The 23,429-nt window shown below is 39.7% G+C and overlaps 1 protein-coding gene and 1 pseudogene across 2 annotated transcripts; one reads left to right on the top strand and one right to left on the bottom strand.

The window, feature by feature from the left end:
• Positions 1 to 983: 983 nt before the first annotated feature.
• LOC114268954 (uncharacterized) lies at positions 984 to 2,410 on the top strand. The gene is made up of 2 exons (XM_082867991.1): positions 984 to 1,268; positions 1,361 to 2,410. The coding sequence occupies exons 1-2, from the start codon at positions 1,080 to 1,082 to the stop codon at positions 2,276 to 2,278; spliced, it is 1,107 nt and encodes a 368-aa protein (XP_082724117.1). The 5' UTR covers positions 984 to 1,079; the 3' UTR covers positions 2,279 to 2,410.
• Positions 2,411 to 8,824: 6,414 nt separating this feature from the next.
• Positions 8,825 to 10,470, bottom strand: LOC114288175 (UDP-glycosyltransferase 91C1 pseudogene; annotated as a pseudogene). The gene has a single exon (XR_014329923.1). The product of XR_014329923.1 is annotated as a UDP-glycosyltransferase 91C1 pseudogene (transcript).
• Between the last annotated feature and the right edge of the window lie 12,959 nt (positions 10,471 to 23,429).

Genomic DNA, 23,429 nt, shown 5'->3' with positions numbered 1-23,429 from the left:
GACTCCGAAATATCCCCGGCCAATTTTTTTTTTTTGTTCAACACACAACACAAGAACAAGAAAAATAAAAAATAATCTGTTTTCAACAACAATCATCATATGTAAAAAAAATCAGAAATTGAAGAGGAGAGGGCTGAAACGCAGATCTGAAGAAAAAAAAAAAAAAAAGTCGAAACACAAGAACAGAAAAATAAAATTACTATGTGGCAATCCGTTTCATCATCAACAACAACAACAACAATAACAGATCTAAATTTGCATAATAAAAAAATTAAAAAAATACGATTCGAGAGAGAAAGTGATAGGATTTGCACCAACAATAACAGATCTGTTCAATGGTGGATGTAAATCTAGAGAACAAAGAGTCAAATATGAATATGATAGGATCTGAATAGAGAGAGAGAGAGGTCTTCACGATCTTTCCATTGATCAAGACATCGATCGAACGGACCACGGATGGCTTCACGGACGGACCACGGTTCACGATCTGTTTAGATCAGTGGTGGTGGTCGATGTGGATAATATTGCTGATGATGATAAGAAGTGAGAAAAATCTGAGTGAGATCTCAATGAGGGATACAGAGATGAGAAACGCAGTGAGAAGAGAGAGATGAGTCAGTGAGTGAGTGAGAGACGAGAGAGAGAGACTGTGATGAGTTGGTGAGAATAAGAGAGAGAGGGAGAAAAGTAAAGTTATATTATATTATATTATATAAAGCATACTATATTATATATTATATTATATTATATAAAGCATACTATATTATATATATATAGCATGTCGGGGACAGCCGAGTCGGGGCCGGGCCGGGGTCGGGGATTTGGCACTTATCACCGTCCCCGGCCCGAAATTAATCGGGGAATAATTTTTGAACACCGTCCCCGTCCCGTCGGGGGAATTTTTCGGGGAAAAACCGTATAAATCGGGGTCGGGGGATCGGGTCTCCGTCGGGCCGGTTTCAAATTGCCATCCCTAGTTTGGTCGGGTCCAGGCCGTGCCGGATCGGTGTGACACCGAGTGGCGATTGCATGCGACGGATAGACGTGGCCGAGCCAGCACTGACTGGAGTCAGCATCATATGCGATACATACAGTTGTGGGATGCCCGTCGCGACACTATTGTACAGGTTGACTGGAGCGATGGGGTCTTCCCCTCTCCCGACCCTTACATGTTGTGGTATCGGCGACATACACACCTACTTGTCGGTAATCCGAGCCACCTATCCGAGGCCGGATATCAGGGAGTTGGGCCTTCTCTCGAGGCATTGGTGAGTATCGTACTATATCTCCGATAATTGTTAATATCATAATTGATTATTTTCAATCAACTATAGCCTAATATATCTGATTTTTTTTCCAGGTGGTTCGAGTTGGGAGGTCATATCACTTGGCTGAGGACGCCATTTTCAGACGTGATGGACAGCTTGGTCTGCAGGCCCTTGTAGAGATCAGAGAGTTATTGTACGAGGGGATCCAGCATGCCCATCGGGTAGATCGTCTGCATTTTGGGGACTACGGTGTACACAGTGCAGCAGCTGCTCCAGACACATCAGTCCCGTCCACGTCAGTGCCTCCCAGTTCAGCGCCAGCCACAGCAGGTCCTTCGACTTCAGTCACCCCACCACATGATACCCCATACATTTCTCCATATTCCCCACACGTACATCTTACCCAGCATGCTGACCCTGACCCTGATTGGTCACCGCCCCGCTTCATGCATGATGTTATTACCCCACCCACCCAGTTACGGCCTACTTTTCTGGGGAGTACTTCGACCGCGCCCCGGTTCATGCATGATGTTGCTACCCCACCCACCCAGTTACCACCTGCTTTTATGGGGACTACTTCGACCGCGCCCAGGAGTACACATGATGCAGTTCTCACTGACATCTCCCACATTGATGATGAGGCCCATATTGAGCCCCCCCCAAGAGCGCGAGGGAGAGGTTATGGTCATGGGGGACGTCGCGGCCGAGGTCGGGGTGCGGGCAGAGGCAGAGGTCGGGGTCCAGCTGCAGATCGTGACACAGTTGCACCAGACGAGGGAGTGGGAGTTTCACAGCTCACAGCAGTATCTGATCTACAGGCACAGGCAAGATCAGGGGCATCAGATGCAGGAGAGGGGGGGTCACACTCACACTCACAGGCTCCACAGGCAGTCAGTGGAGGGCCGCATGCAGGGGAAAGAGTGCCAGATATTCAGAGAGTCTACCGTAGGAGACCGAGGAGGGAGATCCATGGTCGGGGTTGTGGGACTGGGGGCAGGTTAGGGCATTAGCGGTTGCGATATGGACTATATAGGTTTTTTTTTTTCTTTTTGTTGTTTGTATGTGTCAAACTTGTACAGCTGATGTAAGTGTCATACTTATTTATTCGCAATTATAATTTCACAATTTTTTATTCTTATTTATATTGATGAATCACACAAATTTGTTTTACATCTCTACCCCTCTCTCATTATCTGTAATTTAGGAGAACATAAATTACAAACGCGTTTGGTTTGAACAAAACGTGTAAAGAAGCTAAAAATAATTGAAATATCTCGCTTCATTGATAAGTCATGGATAAGCATTACAAATTGCATGCATTACAGAAATGCCCTGGGCGTTCATCCAAACAATTTCATTCATTATCATCATCATCTGACATCTCAATATCAGATTCATACATAACATCCATGCTCCAGACGTAGTACTGGTGTGCATCATCCATTAACCCATCTTCGGCACGCTCATTTGCGGTCTTCATTAGTCCGGACCTTTGCAAACGTTGGGTCATGCGATTAACCTCGTCGCGGATACGATGCAATGCCCTTTGCAACAACTGTGGAGTGTCAGTTGGCATACGCATGGCTAACCGGCGAGAAAATTTAAGATTAACTTCACGGCATAGCTCAACGAGAACGTTTGCTCGAGTTTTGCGAAATTCCCACTCAGCTCTCATGGTATTGACGGTGGCACATGAGTAACGCAAATTTGGATTTAATGGGTATTGAAATTCATCTCCATCTGCAACCCAATAGCGACCCATTGCTGAATATAGATCAACCACCGTATATGTCATGATGATATCGCTAGAAATAGCTGTAAAACTTTTGTTGTGGTATGCTACGATATTTATACCATATATACACATGGTAGCTGTATGTATGCAATTTCCTGTTCGATCACATGCATGCCACTGACCTTATCCAGTGCATTCGGCTGTCAGGACTCGACTTTGTGCAGTCATGAACGAATCAACGGCCTGTAGCATCAGCTATTGTGCCGCAGATGCAGTGATGCCTGTGACTTTGTGCATAATTCCAATGGGTACAGTAGGTAGGAGGTATGTGACTTTGTGCAGCGATGCAGGGATGCATCTAACTTTGTGCAGTGATACAGTGATGCGTGTGACTTTGTGCATCACTGCATCACTGCATGTGACTTTGTGCAGTGATGCAATGCTGCATGTCACTTTATGCAGTGATGCAGTAATGCATGTGACTTTCTGACTTTGCCATGCTTGTATATGTTGTGACTTTTTTCTTGACATTACGTGATGCATGTGACTTCTGCAGTGTAACTTACATGCTTTGTTTTTTCCGCACGTTTCAGAATTCATCTAAGTCACATTATTACGATTGTGAAAAGAAGCAGAAAATGCTATTATGTTGGTAAAAAAATATGATGGACGGTTGTGTAATGACAATAAAAATCGGATGACTGTGAAATTCATTAACTAAAAATAAGATAAAATATAGGCACCAAAGTTCCAATCGTGTTTACCTAGCAGGTGACCATTTTATTATGTTGGTGAGAAAAACAATGATAGTTTATGAACAATATTACTTTAATACAAAGAAAATTTCATTTTTCGATTTCATTTATAATTTCTCGAAAACACTTATACGTACTGAAATCGTCAATTCCAAGTGAGTACTTATTGTATTACAAAAGTAAGCATGACAAAATAGTTTCATGTGCCGATATGACAACTCACTGCATTTTGTTTTATTTGACAACGCACTGCTCGAATATGAAGGGATTGCATTGTGATTCTATGGCCTACAATTATTATTTTATCTTACAACCACGTCCGTGACTACATCACAGGTACACAAAGTCACGGGTAATCAAAATTACATGAAATGAATAACATCAAATAATATCACGTGTATCACTTATTCCATAGTGCCCTAGCACCACTATGATGTCTATAAATACCCCAGTATGATGTTTGTTGAAGTCATAACAATAGTAATATATATACAATTACTATTATTATTATTTTTTTTAATTTTATTAACAATGTCTTCAAGAGGTGCAGGAAGTTCACGCTGGCAAAGAAATCCGAAAGTGTGGCTGCTACCTCCATTTATGTATGACTACAAGAGCGAAAAGTACTCGAGTCCGAAGGATTATTATGCTGGTATCCGAGCAGAATGGGCGTTCAGGGTAACGGAGCAAGAAGGATTGTATAATGATCTACGTAACTTTGGGGCACCGGTACCTCATCGTCGTTCATTGACCATGGCTAGACGAAATGTGAGTGACTATGAAAAAGCAGTTAGCAGAATTAAGAAGGAGAACAACAGGATGTTGATGCGGAGATGTCGACATTTCATGCTTCAGCTAGCCACTGAAATGGCAGAAGCAAGCAACAGAGATTTGACAATGGTTGAGCGAAATAATGTCTTCAACAATGAAAAATATCTCTCTGACTACTACATGTCAGATGAGGAATAAGAAATCAAACACCGTTATCTTTCATATGTTCGTTCCTGGAGTGTAAGACAATGTTGTTGTTGGTGTAACGTACGGATGTATTTCAAGTATTTTTGTTATGAACCTGAAGTTTATGAAATAACTACATTTATAAGTACACATTTATGACTTTATGACTTTCTTTATTGAATTGCAATTTGTTAATGAATGTTCTGGATTAATGAATGGATTAATGTATGTTCAATTATGTGAATACTTAAAACACATAAAATAGATCAGGCAACTCGGAGAAAAGGTTCCCTTAACTGGGGCTGCTGAAATAGGGATGAAATTACAACGAATTTCAATCTCCATCAGGAAAGAAGAAAAAGTCACCTTCCAATTCTTGAAAGTCCAGTAAAAATTATGACTCCGGTAATGAATGAGGGGTTGACAAAAAACTAAACTCGGTGAATCGAACTACCGCCTTCAACAACACATAAAACATAATAGGTAGGTCGGTGAATAGCTTCCCAAATGACAAGAACAATTCAAATAGTCATACTTTTCAATGAAATACAAATAGCGGGTCGTAAGCTTCATAAGCTTCATTTTTTCACACATTGAGTAGTCAAATCGTGGAGAGACTTGTCAGTATATGCAGATAGATTGTGAAGTCATGTGACCTGGTGCACAGTCTTTGGTTTTATTGATTTGTTTATTACAGTGACAACGCATCTCTTATTTACATATGTGGGATTCTCAACTCAGAAAGTCACATGGCAACAGTGAATTCACTGATTTACCTTACTATCAGCATGCCTTTATTTTGTCTGTATATGCAGATGGATTGTGAAGCCATGTGACTTGGTGCAGAGGCTATGGTTTTCTCGATTTTTTGCTCGATTTTTTTTATTACAGTGACAACTCATCTGTTATTGATATATGTGGGATTCTCAACTTAGAAAGTCACATGGCAACAGTGAATTCACCGATTTACCTTACAGTCAGCATGCCTTTATTTTGTCCTTATATGCAGATGGATTGTCAAGTCATGTGACTTGGTGCACATGCTTTGGTTTTCTCGATTTTTTGCTCGATTTTTTGTATTACAATGACGACTCATCTGTTATTGATATATGTGGGATTCTCAACTCAGAAAGTCACATGGCAACAGTGAATTCACTGATTTACCTTACAAACAGCATGGCTTTATTTTGTCCTTATATGCAGATGGATGGTCAAGTCATGTGAATTGGTGCACAGGCTTTGGTTTCCTCGATTTGTTGCTCGATTTTTTTTATTACAGTGACAACTCATTTGTTATTGATATATGTGGGATTCTCAACTTAGAAAGTCACATGGCAACAGTGAATTCACTGAATTACCTTACAGTCAGCATGCCCTTATTTTGTTCGTATATGCAGATGGATTGTGAAGTCATGTGACTTGGTGCACATGCTTTGGTTTTCTCCATTTTTTGCTCGACTTTTTTGTTACAGTGACAACTCATCTCGTATTGATATATGTGGGATTCTCAATTCAGAAAGTCACATGGCAACAGTGAATCTACTGATTTACCTTACAGTCAGCATGCATTTACCTTACAGTCAGCATGCATATATGTGGGATTCTCATTTATCCGTTCATAATCAACTATATAAACGAGTAAAGGTGAAGACACAACCTTACAACTCATTTCGCCCTACGAAATTATCATTCATTTGTTTTAAAAAATTAGCATGGCTGCATGGTTCATAGGAGGGAGTGGGGGTCGCAGAGGTGGTAGGAACTTGCAAAGGGGTGAAAGTTCACGACAAGGAGGGGGAAGGGGAAGTGGCGATGTTGAAGATGAAACACCATTTCCTTTCTTGGATGCCTCTTGTGCTTATCATGATAGGTTTGGGAAGCGACATTTTGTCATGCCCAAGTACTATCGAGATCCATGTGGTTTGGTGGAGGATCCATCAGAAAATCAAACAGGATATGGTTATGCAAAGGCTAGACTTCTTAAGTGGCCCGCACTATTTATAGAGCGAGTGCAAAACGAAAGATTATGTCGGGAAAGACGACTGAAAGTGCCAAAAGCACGTTCTGTTGAGATCTAAAAGGAAGATCCTGATAATGTTGATCGACTATGTCAAACACTACAACGTGAGATTTCTCAGGGTCGTAGATTGGCCCGCGATATGCAGCTACTCATACTTAAGAAGGATGCCCAGAAGAACAAAACAGAACCAAATGTTGCGGCTATCAAGGCTATCATGGAGGATCCTGAACTTGTCTCTGACGCTGAGCTTTCGGATTGTTCAGACTCTGAGCCACCTGCCGATTTAAGCGCGAATTAGGTGTTAATGTCTACACTTCGGCAATATAACAACTTGCATTAATATGTAATGTCTGTGTTAGAGTAAGTATAACTGTTATGTTATGTTATGTTTATGTTTAAGTTTATGTTTATGTATTGTGTCTGTCAAATGTTACGGCTATTTATATGCAATATTAGGTCATGAATTAGGTGTTTGTCTATCTAACTGTTATGTTTATGTATTGTGTGTTCAGTTAAGAGTGTCCAGGATGTATGTAATGTGTGTTCAGTTCATGGTGTCCATAATGTATTTTTGTGAGAGAATTATGTCTGTACTACCTACGTAACTGAAAACTATTACATTTGCAACTTCAGTTATGTTGTTTTCATGCCCGTATGAGTATTTTGTAAAGTACTGACTTCGTATATTATGTATTAAGTATTATTACAAAAATGTTGAGAAAATTTATTTTAGGAGCTCTCGCTGTGGCCTTTGTCTTCTTGGCCTACTCCGCGGTGGTCTTCGCGTCTCACCCTTCGTCGTTGCTCGTCGAGTTGCACAGTGTGTGGGTGTGCTTCGAACTGTACAGCATGCATATCACATTCTAACCCATAACAAAGACGATACAAAAAAATAAATTTTATAAATGAAAACGGGTACAAAACGGTTTTACTAAACTGGTTTACTAAACTGATTTTCTGAATTACATTCTCACCTTCTAACCCAAAACAAAAGAATAAATATATATGTATGTTTAAATAAAAACGGATTTCGTAAAGCCAAAATAATTTTCTAAATAACACATTCTAACCCAAAACAAAGACAAAAGAAAAAAAAAATACATGAAAACGACTTTAGTAAAGCGAAAAAAAAAATAATTAATTACACAAAACAATAAGCAAAAAAAATATTTACATGAAAACAACTTTAGTGAAGACGAAAAAAAATTTTTAATTACATTTTCTAAATCAAAACAAAGACAAAAGAAAAAATGAAAAATGTAACATGACAACGGCTTCAGTAAAGCCAAATAAATGAACATGATTGGTTTAATAATATCTACATGAATATGATTTTGAAATTATATATATGAAAAATAGTATGTAAAATTAATATATGAAAAGAGGTTTTTTTTCATATTATGTAAAATTTATGAATTACACATTCTAAACAAAAACAAAAACAAAAACAAAAGAAAAAAAAAACATATTTTAACATGATAATTGCTTTAGTAAAGCCAAGTACTAAAATATACAGTGTAAATATATTTTTTAAAATATGTTTTATGTTTTTTTCTGGGAAATTTTTTTTGTTAAAATCGCTATTAGCAATAGCGTTTTTTTGGCAACAAAATTTGAACTGAAATCGCTATTAGAAATAGCGTTTTTTCTGGAATTTTTTTTTGTTAAAATCGCTATTAGAAATAGCTTTTTTTTGGCAACAAAATTTTGTGTAAAAAGCGTTGTTAAGAACAGCGTTTTTATTGGAAAAAAAATTAACGCTAGAAGCGCTATTCGTAACAGCGACTTCTTAATTAAAGTCGCTATTTGTAATAGCGATTTTCCTGTTCATCTACTTTTGCGCTCCTAACAGTAAAAGCGCGAATAGTAATGGCGCTTTAGCTTAATTTTGGAATTTCATCAGAAGTTGGCATAATTTTAGAAATACAATGTAAAAAAGGCTTATGTTAAGAAAAGCCTCCTAGTTTTTCTGTTTATACAATATTTTGTTATTAACATGTTCTAAATGCTAATTTTTCTGTTTTATGTTTATCATCTAATGAACCATTTTAATTTGTACGGAACAACTGAAAAAATTTGGAGACCAAGATTTCTCATCTAAAAATGGAAGAAAAAACTGTTTTATTAGAATTGTTTTTCTCATTATCCTTAACATTCATTCCACACAAACTAACAGTTCCTTCATTTATTCACCTTTAAAAACACAAATCTCACTTCCCATTTTTCAGAAACTCAACAAACTCATCAACGTACTGATGATGCAACTTTTGATCCTTGAAAATCGCAGCAGCTTTCTCTACCCGAGTCCTCATTTCGTCTCCTTCCTTCCAAGCCATAGCTTTTCTCAGACAGAGAGCTATGTTATTCCCGCAAAACGACCCATCTTCACCTCTCTCCACTTCAATCGCCAAACCTTTCTCCACCAACAACCTCGCGTTCAATGGCTGATCGAAGATCAGTGGCAAAACAACCATACAATGCCCGAATTGTAATGTTTCGATCGCTGAACCCCAACCGCCGTGAAACAACGATCCTCCGATTGATGGGTGAGCCAGAATCTCGATCTGCGGTGCCCATCCGATGCAGACTTTGCCTCTGCCGGAGGTCCGGCGACCGAAATCCGGCGACATAGTGTCGAGATCGTTGGAAGCCCAACTGGGTTTTCTCAGAGCCCACAAAAATGGCAGTTCCGACGACTCTAACCCAGAGGCTATCTCGTAAACTTGGTCTCTGGAGAGTTTACACTCGCTTCCGAACCCAACAAACACCACCGATTTGGGTTTCTGTTCGTCGAGCCATTCGAAGATCTTACTCCACTCCCCGTTATGCGCGGCGGCGATGGGTGTTTTGTTGGGTTTTTCCGGCAAAAGTACGCCTGTCGGAATCACCCTCTTATTACCCATGAACTTCCCGAACAAATCAAAATACTCACCTTCCAACTCTCTGCAACCACGAATCGCCACAGCTCGACACCCATCAAGTGTTCTAGCGATGCGCTCGGCAAACGAAATTCCCGAGGCATTTGCTGTGTAGATCCCAATGGCTCCGATTGCTTCATAACGACGATGATGTACCAATGATCGGAAACTGACCCACCACGGCGGCGACGTCAAGTCCTCCGGCGACGACCTCAGTCTTCTCTGGCCATTACCGGATAAATATTCGGGTGGGCCGAAGAACACATGGGTGGCGGCGGAGAAGGCAGAGAAGATGACGAGAGGGATATGGCACTCCTTGGCTACATCGACAGTCCAGTAAGAAATGCAGTCGGAGATGATCCAATCGGGTGATTGTTCAATAACGAATTGCTTGAAGGGGTGTTTGAGGAGATCGAAAGCGGCCATTAAGTGCTCGCCATTGCCGTCGGGGATGTCGACGGTGGGCTCGAACCTTCTTTCTGGGAGAAGGTTCGAGCCCACCGTCGACCACGAAAGGGGGACGAAGGTGATGAGGGATGACAAATGGGGAGGGAGTTGAGGGAGTCTCTGAATGTAGTTTCGGGTAGAGATGAAGGAGACGTGAATACCGGCTTTGGCTAAGGCGATGGAGAGCTCGTAAAATGGAATTAAGTGGCCGAATCCGACGAACGGTACAAGGGCTGCGTGAATGACTTTGTCTCTCTCCATTGTTTCTTTGGGGCTTGAGTGGAAGAGTCCGGATAGAAGGCGGGAGTATGTAACCTGATTAGTGTATCATCCATTTATAGAAGGAAACTTCCATCGGTTTGGTTTACTTTTAGGGCCAGTTTGTTTTTTGGGGTATGTTCGGTAGGATTATTAGTGCGGAAATTATTAGTAACGAAACTGTTAGTGTGGAGATTAGAAAATTTGTATTTGTTTGATAATCAGTGGGTTGATAATAATTTTTGTTTGTTTTGAGAGATAGGAGGGAGATTAATTAATAAAATTTCATAAATATCCTTGTTACATTATTATTAAATTTAAAAATTGTTAGTGAGTTCATTATTAAAAAATTGTGCTTGTTTATGATATATTTTAATATTAAAAATTATATTTTATAAAAATATTATTATATTAAATTATGAAAAATAGTTAGTACCCCTTTTTTGGACTCCACAACACTCTTTAAAATATTATATTAAATTATATTTTATAAAAATATTATCAAAATTATGTAATAATTAGAAAATCAAATGAAAACAAATCAGTCTAGCCCATGGTTTTCCAAAACCAGTGCATGGTTTTCAACATTGTATTGAAATATTTATTTACTCAAATATTGGTTCATTTCATCATCATCTTTGCCTTCTCTGTTAAAAAACAAAAGCAGAGTTTTGCCTTCATTCATTAGCACCACGACGATGACGATGACGCCGATCTTCATCGTCAACGACGACGACGCAACGATGCCGATCATCACCGTCATTCACTGCAACGACGCCGATCATCACCCTCAACGATGACGATGACGCCGAACTTCACCGTGTTTTGCAGAAGAGTGAAGAAGAGAAAAGAATACAAGATTTATGAAATTTCTCCACTTTCTCTTTTCAATTGAATTATCTATTTTATTTTTGTTCTTTCTTTTCTCTTCTTTAATTTCCATTATTTTTTCTTTTCTGCTTGTATTAGGGTTTTGAAATGTTTAGAGAGAGAGATGAAAAAGTGACTCAAAAAGGGCTATTTATGAACTGATACACGCACAGCTCGCTTGAGTGCAAGATGTGTCACTCGAGCAACCAGACGCAATAAGTTTATTACTCGAGCTTGGAATACAAACTCCCAATAGTTTTACCAACAGAAAAACATCGCTCGAGCACAACAAGCTTCGTTCGAGCGAAGAATACAAACTTCCAGTATTTTTGCAGACCTGCAAAAGTACTGGAGGTTAACAACGCACAAGAAGTGAGCAAAGGAATAAAATCCTGGGCAACAACAGTTTGAAAAACAAGCTGCCAACTTGTTCCAAACGCAACCAACACCTCCCAAAAGCCAAACTCAAAGAGAGATAAAGGGAATCCAGACATGACTAACTATATACGACAATGAAACCCGAATTCAAAACATCAAATAAGTCAGGTCCAAACCAGAATCGTTATAATCTTCTCCCTTTCAGGAATTTCGTACTTGAAATTTTAAATCAAACATTAAAACCATGCTTAAACTAATTAAAACAATGATAGCAACCTAAATTTATTACCATGACCCATCCACCGGTCATCTATTTCCATCGATATGTTAAGCGAGTTTTCAACACTAAATATACAATTCACATTTCTAAAACATATACAATGTTTATATTATATTAACATAACAAAGTTTTCAATACGTGCTCAAACATTAACAAATAGGTTCGGATACTTCTCATGGACTTCTTCCTCACGCTCCCAAGTAGCCTCCTTAACCTCGTGGTGTCTTCACAACACTTTCACCAAAAGGAATTGTCTTGCGTCGCAAGACTTAGTCTCAAGTATCTAAAACTCTAACTGGTCTCTCTGCATACGAGGCATCTTCATCAACCTCTAACTCAGTCCAATCCAACACATGTGAAGGATCCGGCTTATACTTCCGAAGCATACAGATATGGAACACGTCATGAACCCTGAAAAGCTGTGGCGGCAAGGCCAAATGGTAAGCTACCTCCCCAATCCATTCTAGGATCTCAAAAGGCCTAATAAATCTAGAAGACAATTTTCCACTCTTTCCAAATCTTATCAAACCCCGTCTAGTTGATATCTTCAAGAAGATGTAATCTCTCACCTCAAAGGATAACGATCTCCTCCTATGGTTGGCATAGCTCTTTTGATGACTTTGAGCCATGACCAACCTCTTATACATAAGTGCAACTTTCTCCGTCATTTCCTGGACTAACTCTAGACCCAACATAGGTGCATCATCCACCTCAACCCAACACACAGGAGATCTACATGGTTAGCCACTTGACTAGAAGCTATTGTTATAGGCAAACTCCACTAAAGGCAAGTGTCTCTCCTACGACCCTTTGAAGTCGAGGACACAACCTCGAAGCATATCTTCAAGGATTTGAATGGTGCGATCTGACTGTCCGTCAGTCTGAGGATGATAGGCAGTACTAAAAGTCAGCCTAGTGCCCAAAGCATTCTGCAGGCTTTGCCACAACTGAGCCATAAAACGCGGATCTCTATCAGAAACAATAGTCATAAGGACCCCATGAAATTGAACTATGTCCCTAATATAAAGGTCAACTAGATGATCTACTAAGTCACTCGTGTGCATAGGTAAAAGTGTGCTGACTTAGTCAATTGGTCAACCACCACCCAAATGGCGTCATTATCCCGTTGAGTCCTTGGAAGCCCCGTAACAAAATCCATTGTGACATCCTCCTACTTCTACTCGGCTCTAGGCAAGGGTAGCAACAAACTTGCTGGCCTCTGGTGCTCGGCCATCACTTGTTGACAAGCAAGACACCTTGACACAAACACGGCTACGCCCTTCTTCACCCCCTTCCACCAAAACTGGCGACTAAGGTCGTGATACATCTTTGTGCCTCCCAGTTGTATTGCAAGGTGTGAATGGTGGAACTCTCGGAGTACTTCCTCTCGACAAGACTCCGACACAAAAAGACAGTCAAGATATCTAACATTTGAGTCAGAATACACATTCAAGTCTCTTTCTACCTTCCCACTAGATATTTCTCCCGAAGGGATTCTACCTCAAGGTTATCCCTCAGTGCTTCTATAACTTGGCTCATGAGTGTAGGTTATGCAACTATCGAAAACAAAGCTGCCGACTCAACAGACTCTCCAAGATGCAAGTCAAACTCACCAATAGCACCCAACATCTCCTATTCCCGAATAGCAACACTCACTACACTGTTAAAGGACTTTCTACTCAAGGTATCGGCCATTACATTAGCTTTCCCTAGATGATAGTGCAACTCAAAATTGTAATCCTTCATAAACTCCATCCACCTCATTTGCCTCAAATTCAAGTCCTTTTGTGAAAATAGATACTTCAAACTCTTATGATCAGAAAACATCTCAAACTTCTCACCATAAAGGTAATGCTTTCAAATTTTCAAGGCAAAGATCACAGCTTCTAATGCTAAATCACGAGTAGGATAGTTTCTCTCGTGTGTTCTCAACTAGCGTGAGCCATAAGCTACTACTTTTCCCTCTTGCATCAAAACATAATCCAAACCTTCCCGTGAAGCATCACAATACACTGAATAACCTAAACCCCTCTCCGAAATAATCAATATTAGAGTAGTGGTAAGTCTAACCTTAAGTTCTTGGAAAGACTTTTCACAAGTCTCATTCCATACAAACTTAGTTCCCTTCCATATAAGCCTAGTTAGTGGCGAGGATAATCTAGAGAAATCTTTCACAAACCGACGGTAACATCCAACCAACCCAAGAAACTATGAATCTCAAAGGCATTCTTAGGTTTTCCCAATCTTGCATTGCTTCTATCTTGGAAGAATCTATAGTCACCCCTTCCCCAAATACTACATGGCCTAAGAACTTAACTTCTTTCAACCAAAATTCACACTTTCCGAACTTAGCATACAACTTGTGGGCTCTAAGCAACTCTAGCACAACTCGCAAATGTTCCTCGTGCTCCTTCTCAGAGGGTGAGTAAATAAAAAATGTCATCAACAAAGACGACTACGAAATGGTCTAAGAACTCATGGAAGATTCGATTCGTTAAATCCATAAACACAGCTGGTGCATTGGTTAGGCATCACTAGGAACTTATAATTGCCATACCACGTACGGAATGTCGTCTTCTAGATATCCTCATCCTTTACCCTCAATTGGTGATATCCCAATCTCAAGTCTATTTTAGAGAAACAACAAGACTCTTTCAATTGGTCAAACAAATCATCTATACAAGGCATTAGGTATTTGTTCATAATAGTTACCCAGTTAAACTTCTGGTAATCAATTCAAAGTCATAATGTGCTATCATTCTTCTTGGCAAAGAGAGCCCGTGCTCCCCAAGGCAATGTACTAGGGCAAATAAAATCCTTATCTAACAATTCTTAGAGTTGAATCTTCAACTCACTCAGCTCGGTCAGTGCAAATCTATATGGTGCCATAGAAATTGGTGCCGTGCCAAGCACTAAGTCAATAGAGAACTCAATATCATGATGAGGTGGCAAACTAGTGAGATCCTTAGGAAAAACATTCGGGTATTCACAAACTACCCTTGGCAATTCAACTAGGACTTCATCACACTCACTACCCAAGAAGTTTGCAACAAGACAACTAAGCTCACTCTGACCTCGCGGGGTTACATACTAGCAATGAAGCTCTATTTGCTCTGTCCCCCATAAAATAAAAATAATCGACACTTAAGGTACATACAGTAATCCTCTGGCGGTTACAATCTATGACAAACCGATACGATGACAACCAGTCCATACCTAATATAGCATCAAAACTCGACATGTCAATCAACACAAATGCAAAAGAAAGTCGACGACCGACAACCTCTATCTCACAACCCCGACACCCCTGTTCCAAAACAATCTCACTACACACAGGTGACTCTACACTAAGTGGAAATGCTAACCGAGCCAATTGTAATCCCAATGCCGATGCAAATGCAGATGAGATAAATGGATGGGATGCACCCGTATCAATTAAGACATTGGCAATAGAATTACACAACAAGAAGTTACCTCGTACTACTGAAGGCGATGGCACAAAGTCTGGCACGGTAACAGCATACACATGCCCTGTAGGTCTTTGCGCCACCTGCTCACCCCTCGGAGCGTAAGTTTGATACACTGACTAGGTCGAAGAAGCCTCCTGATTAGCCCTCGAGGCCTGTGCTATCTATGCAAGCTAGTGGCTCTGTGTCTGCCTCGAACCAGACACACCAAGTGTGCCACCTGATTGAGGACAAAACCTCCTCATTTGCCCTGACTGCCCACACTGATCACAGGTAGACGGCTGCCCTCTCTCTTGACTCTGGCTCTGAGAAAGAGCCGCAGATGGTACAAACTGTTGCCCTCCTCCTCTTTGCGGGCAAGATGGAGACTTGTAACCCAACTAGCTACACTTAAAGCTAGAGAAGCCTCTCTAATTACCTTTCCTTGAACCCGAACTCAACGCAGGAAAGGTGGATCTAGACTGTGCTACCTAGGATTGCTGTGGAGTGAGACCCCTCTACCTCTTACTGTCCTAACTCTCCCCTTGAACCTCATGACTAGCCCCTCGTGCGTTCTTCTCCACGGTCTCTAGATGAGCCGCCTTTGTCGCATCCACAAGGTGTCTGTAGTCTTTAATCATTAACCCCTACTTTGAAAAGAAGCCTAGTCCTCAGTCTCTTCTTGAACTCGATACAACAACGTTCTTCTATCGCCACAAGTTCCAATACAAATCTAGAGAGGCTTGTGAAAGCTGCCTCAAACTCGGCTACTAGCAAGCTAAGCTGCTTGAGCTTTAGAAACTGATCCCTCAACTTCTCCCTAGCAGTGTGAGGCAAGAACTTGTCTTGGAAGGTGTTGACAAAGGCCTCCCAAGTCACCCAATGAGCCCACGCGCATATTTCCACCATTGACCCACATCTCTATTCAACTTGAAAGATGCTAAGGTCACCCTCAACCCATTATTCTTGATGCCAAGCATCTCAAATGTCTTCATCATCTACTCGAGCCATTTATCCACTTTCAAAGGCTCTTTAGGATCACCCAAAAACTCATCTGGATTAGACTGGAAGAACTCCCTTTTAAGGAAAGACAGCCATGCTTCAGCAACTTGAGCCTGGACTTGATTCTTAGCCCTGAGAAAGTCTATGGATTTCTACAAGGCTTCGACCATTTTTTGGGCCAAAACACCTATGGTTTGCTGACCAACTGGTTTGGTTATATTAGCCTGACCAACTCTTTTTTCCTGCACTAGAATTTCATCCAATAACAGCATCTCATGCCGTCTAGGCCTACCACGCCTACCACCACCATGTCCACGTCTTGACATCCTAATAAAGGTAACAATGAAGATTAGCACATTTACAAATGTGCCGAAGCTAACTCACTTGCGTCATAAAGCAATGAACAACAATAATTCACTCCACATAAGCATATAATCACATAAACACATACGAATTTTCTTTCTAGATAATGATCATTCCACGACGTTGCCAGAGTTCCAGTTAGAAATTACAGTGATCATGTACTCTTCTAATAGGACTTCCAGAAACTCATAGGCCCAATCAACATCTTAGACATTAAATCTTATACCCAAATAATCACATAAGTATGGTATCACGTAGGCATACCATATATACAAATATCTCCATCAAACGAGATAAACCCATTGTGGTAAGAGCCACTTCCTACGTATCCAAAGTATTCAAACCCGGTATGCTTTGATACTAAGTTGTAACGCAATGAAAATAATAAGCAATAAACCGTCCGTTATATATATTAAATAACTACGCCAATATAAGTAATTATCTTTCATTGATTCCAATTGAGTTTACAAAAGAGTGACACATGCTGTTATACATTCATAAGCCTATCCCTGAATCTATAACATATGTCACAATAAGAGATAAGACATGAAAATAAAACAGATAATAAATGTCCTAAAGGATTACAACTTTCCAAGACAGTGCTTGGTTACAACAAAAGTGGAATTTAAGACCAATACAGTTAAACGCCCTTGGCCTGTACAAAACATATACAAAATCAACAAATGAAATTCTTGCTCCAAGTCGTCCCAAGCTATTGCCTTGGCGGAGGCAGATCATCAACACCTGAAATGTTCTTCCCACATAGGGTGAGCCAAAGCCTGGTAGAGATAATCCAACACATAATATAAATCTTAACAAAGCTATAAGGTGAATGCATATGCAATGCTTGCACTACAACATTTTATCTCTTTCAAAAACCATGCAATGCCAGGTTAATATCATAATCCATGAATCACTTCCTTTACATTAGAAAACAGGGCAGTCAATCATACTCTAGGAATCTTAGAACCAAAATAACCTTTCACGAAAATTTCGTTCGTAGGAAACCGTAAGCCGACACCCATGTAAACGTAGGCTATACGAGCACTACTATTGCCATTTTATGGATATTTCGTTTGTAGGATCAGCACCCATGTATACGGGAGGTTTTTAGCACTTTCACCCTAGACACACAGACCAACTTATTTGATGCAACAACAACTCCTCCACAGATTCACCCCTTTTCTCAAAACAATATACATGTGGAATGTATAAATGTAAAATAATGACCAATGCAAATGAATGAGAAAATAGTTTCAATTTCTCTAATTCTCATACAATTTCTACAATAATCATAGCTATCCTCTACCAATAGCCCAAAATAGATATTTCTAAATAGATACACAATTCTCAATAAAGATAAACTTTTCAAATTTTAAGAGGCGAGTGATAATACATATCCAACTCCACGATCCTCATTAATATCAATCCAATTTCACGATTTCAACATCAATTTCATAATTTATATAAATCAACATTTGACAATATTAGGGCAAAACCCCTTTTCTTCCAATATCAATCCCAAGTGTTAAAATCAACCATTTTATCACAACACAACTTTATTTCCAACACCACCAACATTTTTAAGGATCCATAGTAAAAACTCCTCTTTTGATCCTTAACCCAAAACCCTAGATTTATTTCAAAAATTCCCAAAATCAAAATATTATTTAGAAATCGCAAATAACTAAGTTAAAACTCACATAAGGTGCAAAGAATCCCTAATTCAAGCTTAGAAGACGAGAGAGAGAGTACAGGAAACCCAAAGATGCCAAAAATCAACTTTGCTTCGATTAGAACGAAACCCTCATCAAGCTCTACCTTTTTAATAAAGGGACACAGGAGAAGAACTCGACGGATCTAGGTGTATTTGAGTGAAAAATATGAGTTTTAGAGAGAGAGAGAGAGAGAGAGAGAGAGTAAGAGATATTATGGTTTTGAAATGTTTAGAGAGAGAGATGAAAAAGTGACTCAAAAAGAGCTGTTTACGAACTGATACATGCACAGCTCGCTCGAGCGCAAAATGTGTCGCTCGGGCAACCAGACACAATAAGTTTACTGCTCGAACGCAGAATACAAAATCCCAATAGTTTTATAGATAGAAGACTGTCACTTAAGCGCAAGAAGCTTCGCTCGAGTGAAGAATACAAACTCCCAGTATTTTTGACGACTGGAGGTTCACAAAGACCGCTCGAGCACAAGAAGTGTCGCTCGAGCGAAGGAACAAAATCCTAGGCAACAACAGTTTGAAAAACAAGCTGCCAACTTGTTTCAAACGCAACCAACACCTCCTAAAAGCCAAACTCAAAGAGAAATAAGTGGAAACAAGACATGACTAACTATATAAGACAATAAAACCCGGATTCAAAACATCAAATGGGTCGGGTCCAAATCAAAATCGATATAAAAAATAATTTGACTATAATATAAATTTTACAGTTATTATGATGTGTAACATAGTTAATCAAAATTATTTTGAGAACTGAAATTATTAAGGTTATAGAAATTTTATGCTTGATTACCTTTGAGGACGATGTTTACGGTTTGAATTTATAATTTTTTATACATCAATATAAATAACTCTTACGATCTTTCTGATATAAAAATAAATCCTACAATTTAGTCAACCTGCTTTAAGTATTTTTTGTATAATAAAATAATTAAATTTTGTTATATAAAAATATTATAATAGATCATAATCAAACAACACTTGAAATAATTAAAGACCCGATATGCCACTTTAGATATAACCAAAAACATAAAAAAAAATTAACAAAGATTTTTTTGATTAATAATCAAAATAATGCACAATGAATTATAACTAAGTCATAATTTATATATTATATAATTTTTTGTTGTTTTTATTTTTTTCAGAAACAAAAATATTTCGATACAAGTGAAATTCACGATTTTTGGTAAATTTAATTAAGGGAAAATTAGTCTAAGGTCCATCTCCCATTTTAGTAATGGAAGAAATCCACAATATTTTTTTATGATGTCTAAGGTCTCTTAATCCCACACCTATATATCATAGAAAAATTTCACTCTTTCAAATCAAACCTCATTTCTCTCTCTCTCTCTCTCTCTCTCTCTCTCTCTCTCTCTCTCTCTCTCTTTCTCTCTCTATACCTTCTCTATTTCATCGTTCATCTCTCTCTCTAATCCAAACCTCACTTCACTACCTTCCATGGCCACCGCCACCGCCTTCGCCTCTACCGCTATGACTGACCTCTCGAACGTAATCCTCCCAAACATAATCTCCGCCATCTTCGACACCCATAGTCGCAACTCTGCCGCCATTGTCTGCCGAAAATGGCTCCTCCTCGTATACGCCACTCACACCCACTTCACCCTCCGCAGCAACGTCTGTGACTTCTTTATCCTTCCCACCTATTTCTGATCTGTCTCCTACTTCAACCTCTCTCTCCTCTCTCCTTAGGGCCACTCTCTCATCTCCTTTGCTCCTAACCCTCTCTCCTCACCCAACTCCTCTACCAAGGAGATTGGCATCTTGGTGATTCAAGTGTTGGAGTCAAATGAGGATTTCATTGAAGGCTTCAAGTCTCTGTCTGTTCTGTCAATTTTGTTTTGGCGACGACGACGACGACAACGACGAATCAACAGCTCTACTACCGTAACTCTTGTTGTTTTCCATTGCTATTAAAATCAAAGAAAATCAAATCACATTGAAATCAGAAGAAATTGGAGTTTGGATTTGTACTTTTCTGCAATATTGGTGAGAATTTCACTATCGATTGTTTATTGTGTGAATTGTTGAATTGTTTTGATAGGTATAAATTTTGGAGTAGAATTGTTGGATAAACTAAGATAGAGGATTTCTTCACAGAGAAATTCTCTGTGAACAAATTCAGAGAAATTTCAATTTTGTTTGAACAAAGCTAGAGAACAAAGCCAGAGAAATTTTAATTTTCTCTAGTTTGAACCCAAAGTAATTATCTACACGTAATGAGGCAATTTTCTCTAGTTTGGAGGAATTTCTCTAATTTGAAGAGAATTTTTTTGAGAAGTCAATTTCTTTAGAGAGAATTTCTCTAAATTGATTTGAGGAACCTTAGATATTATGAAAATATTGAATATCCTTTATGCTATAAAATCTTAATACCGAGACCCTAAAAAAATCCCCTTTAATTAACACAAATGAAGATTTGATTTCAAATTGGGAATACATATTTTTTTTAAAACTTTGAAAGAAATTATTTTTATAAGTTTATTTTACATAGGATCTAACAATTTTTTTTTATCAATCATTAATAAATTTATTTGTATTTAATTTTTGATTGTTAAAATTTTGGGTCCAGCTTGTCTCATGTTGAGATCAAGACTGGACTCATCCAGTCCGGCTCGTGAGTTCATTTTTTGGTCTCATTTTGATAATTTGAACCATTTAATGTGTAAAAATTATTGAGTACTGTACGGGGAGGAAATAATTCTCCTCGTATAATCCTGTTGACCAAGTCCACGCTCCTCCGTACGACGTCGCTTTGTCACCTGAAAACACAAACGTGAGCTAGCCGGCGGGTGTGTGCCGGAAACCTCTCCGATGCCTAAGTCAGAAAACTTGACAAATAGACAAGGCTCTAAGTTTTCAGAAAGATTGTGTTCAATTACCTCCTCCAAGGTGATGCTTGTGAGCTTTTATAAGTTTCCCGTGGCACAATCCTAGTAGGACTTGTATTTCTCCATGCAGAGTCCTCCTAGGATTCATACTCCTAAGGATAATGCTTATCCTTTTACACCCTCCCCCACTGCTTAAACCAAGTGGGATGGTTTTCTCCATGGCCGAACTACCACATGACCGAAATAACACTGGCTATGCTGAGCCACAAAGAAGGCCGAACTATCCTTAGCTCGGTCTTCTCTTCTAACTCATTACTTCGGCTACCCTTGTTCAACCTTGGTGCGTTTAGATCAAACTTCCAAGTAGAAAGTTCTGACTGACCTAACCAGAGTATGTCACGACCGGACTAATTTCGAAGCCGGTCTTCCCAGAACATATTGCGACCGGACTAACTCTGAGACCGGCCTAACTCCGAGTTGCCTCTGGACCGGAGTAGCTTTACTCCTCCTTGGGCCGAAGCAACTATCTTTCCTTGAGCCGGAATAAACTCACCTCCTTGGGCCGAAGTAACTTTGTCTCCCCAAGGCCGGAGTAACCTTGCCTTCTAGGCCGGAGTATTCAGTACGGCCTTTTTACCTAGTTCTCTGCGTTTTGGGCCTCAAGACCCAACTCGAAGCTCGGCCCAATTTTTCCCAAAAATTACCCTCTCAATTGCCCCTTAATTCCATCTGTGCAACATGATTGGGATTACCAGCCTTCTGGCCGAGCTAGAGTTTGTTACGCTTTTTCAGCCGAGCTAAAAATCCTTTAGCCTTTCCAGCCGAGCTAAGTTTACCTCGGGTATCACTATATCCGGTCAAAACGTCTCTTCAATCACAGCGACTGTAACGCTTCCCATTCCAGTGACACGTGGCAAACTCTGATAAGCTGTGGCCAACTGTCACGCCGCCCTACAAAAATTTCGTACAGTTCCCGCCCCTTTTTGCCGCTTCTTTCTCTCTCCTTTTTCACAAAAGAACCATTTTACTTTTGAATCATTCACTTACATTCTTCAAATCCTTCGTCTTCTCTCTGTGTGCTCTAACTGTTCTTCCATTGTTCTTGAAAAGGCTGTGGTTTTGCTGCCATTCTTCCTTCCTCGCCTTTGTTTCCCCCTGGTAAGTTTGAAAAAACTTGTTTTTGCTTTCTTCTTTTCTGTTTTCCCTGTCTTGGTGAAGCATGCTTGTGCATTTTTTTTTGTTTTTGCCTCTATATTCTTATGAAAAAATGAATAGAACTTGTACGTGTATGAACTGTTATGTAGAAAAACAAGTCTTAGATCCAAAATCACATTGCAACCGAACTAGGATCCTGTTTGCCCCAAATATGTAGATTTCTGTAGTCAATAACCGAACTAGAACTTGTAGGAATGTCAGTAGTTTCTTCTGAACCACTCTAGCCAAGATAAGATCACCGAACAAGCTTGCACATACCGAACTAGGTACTTCGGTCTATAACCGCGCTAAGATTTTGGGGCCAAACCGGCTTTCTAAGTTCTGAAACCGAACTCAGAAAGCCGCCCCTAGGGGCTCAACCGGAGTAACTTTCCTCACACCGCAACCGATTTAGGCCTTGGGACTAAACCAGCTTTCTTAGTTTTTTAGACCGAACTCAGAAAGCTGCCCCTAGACGTTAAACTTGTCTAGACTGCTCAAAACCGAGCTAACAAACCTTCTGATGGGCCGAGGTAGAACCAGCCCACTAAGCCGAAGTAGGATTTGTATATCTTGCTTATAATTTGTAGCGCGGTCCAACGATCTGTGCTTAACCCCTTTGTTTTCTACCTTGCAGACTTAGGTTGCCCAGGCACTCCTGCGTGTGCTCAACCGAGCTACTGACCCAAATTTTTGTACCGACATAAATTATAAGTAATTTATTCACCAGATGGGTAAGTATAGATATCTAGTTGAGACCCCTGGTGGCATGGCCGAATTTAGGGAAGATTACCAAATTCCTAACGATGTCCATCTGACGTTGGCCGAAAAAGATGCTACTCCCTGGGACAATGAAGGCTTCGTCCCTTTTACCCTTCAATCCATAATAGAAACCGGACTACGGTTTCCTGTCCAACCGCTAATCTGCGAATTTCTTAGACAGACTAGGTTATGCCCCAC

Source organism: Camellia sinensis, chromosome 5 (assembly GCF_055761805.1).
Source record: "Camellia sinensis isolate YWXY chromosome 5, ASM5576180v1, whole genome shotgun sequence".
NCBI classification, from domain to species: domain Eukaryota; kingdom Viridiplantae; phylum Streptophyta; class Magnoliopsida; order Ericales; family Theaceae; genus Camellia; species Camellia sinensis.
The sequence above is the reverse complement of the archived record's forward strand: the minus strand, read 5'-3'. Positions and strand labels throughout refer to the sequence as shown.

Coding starts and splice junctions, on each gene's coding strand:
- LOC114268954 (XM_082867991.1), top strand. CDS start 1,080: ATGCGATACATACAGTTGTGGGATGCCCGTCGCGACACTATTGTACAG. Junction 1,269..1,360: donor GGCCTTCTCTCGAGGCATTG/GTGAGTATCGTA, acceptor TTTTTTTTCCAG/GTGGTTCGAGTTGGGAGGTC.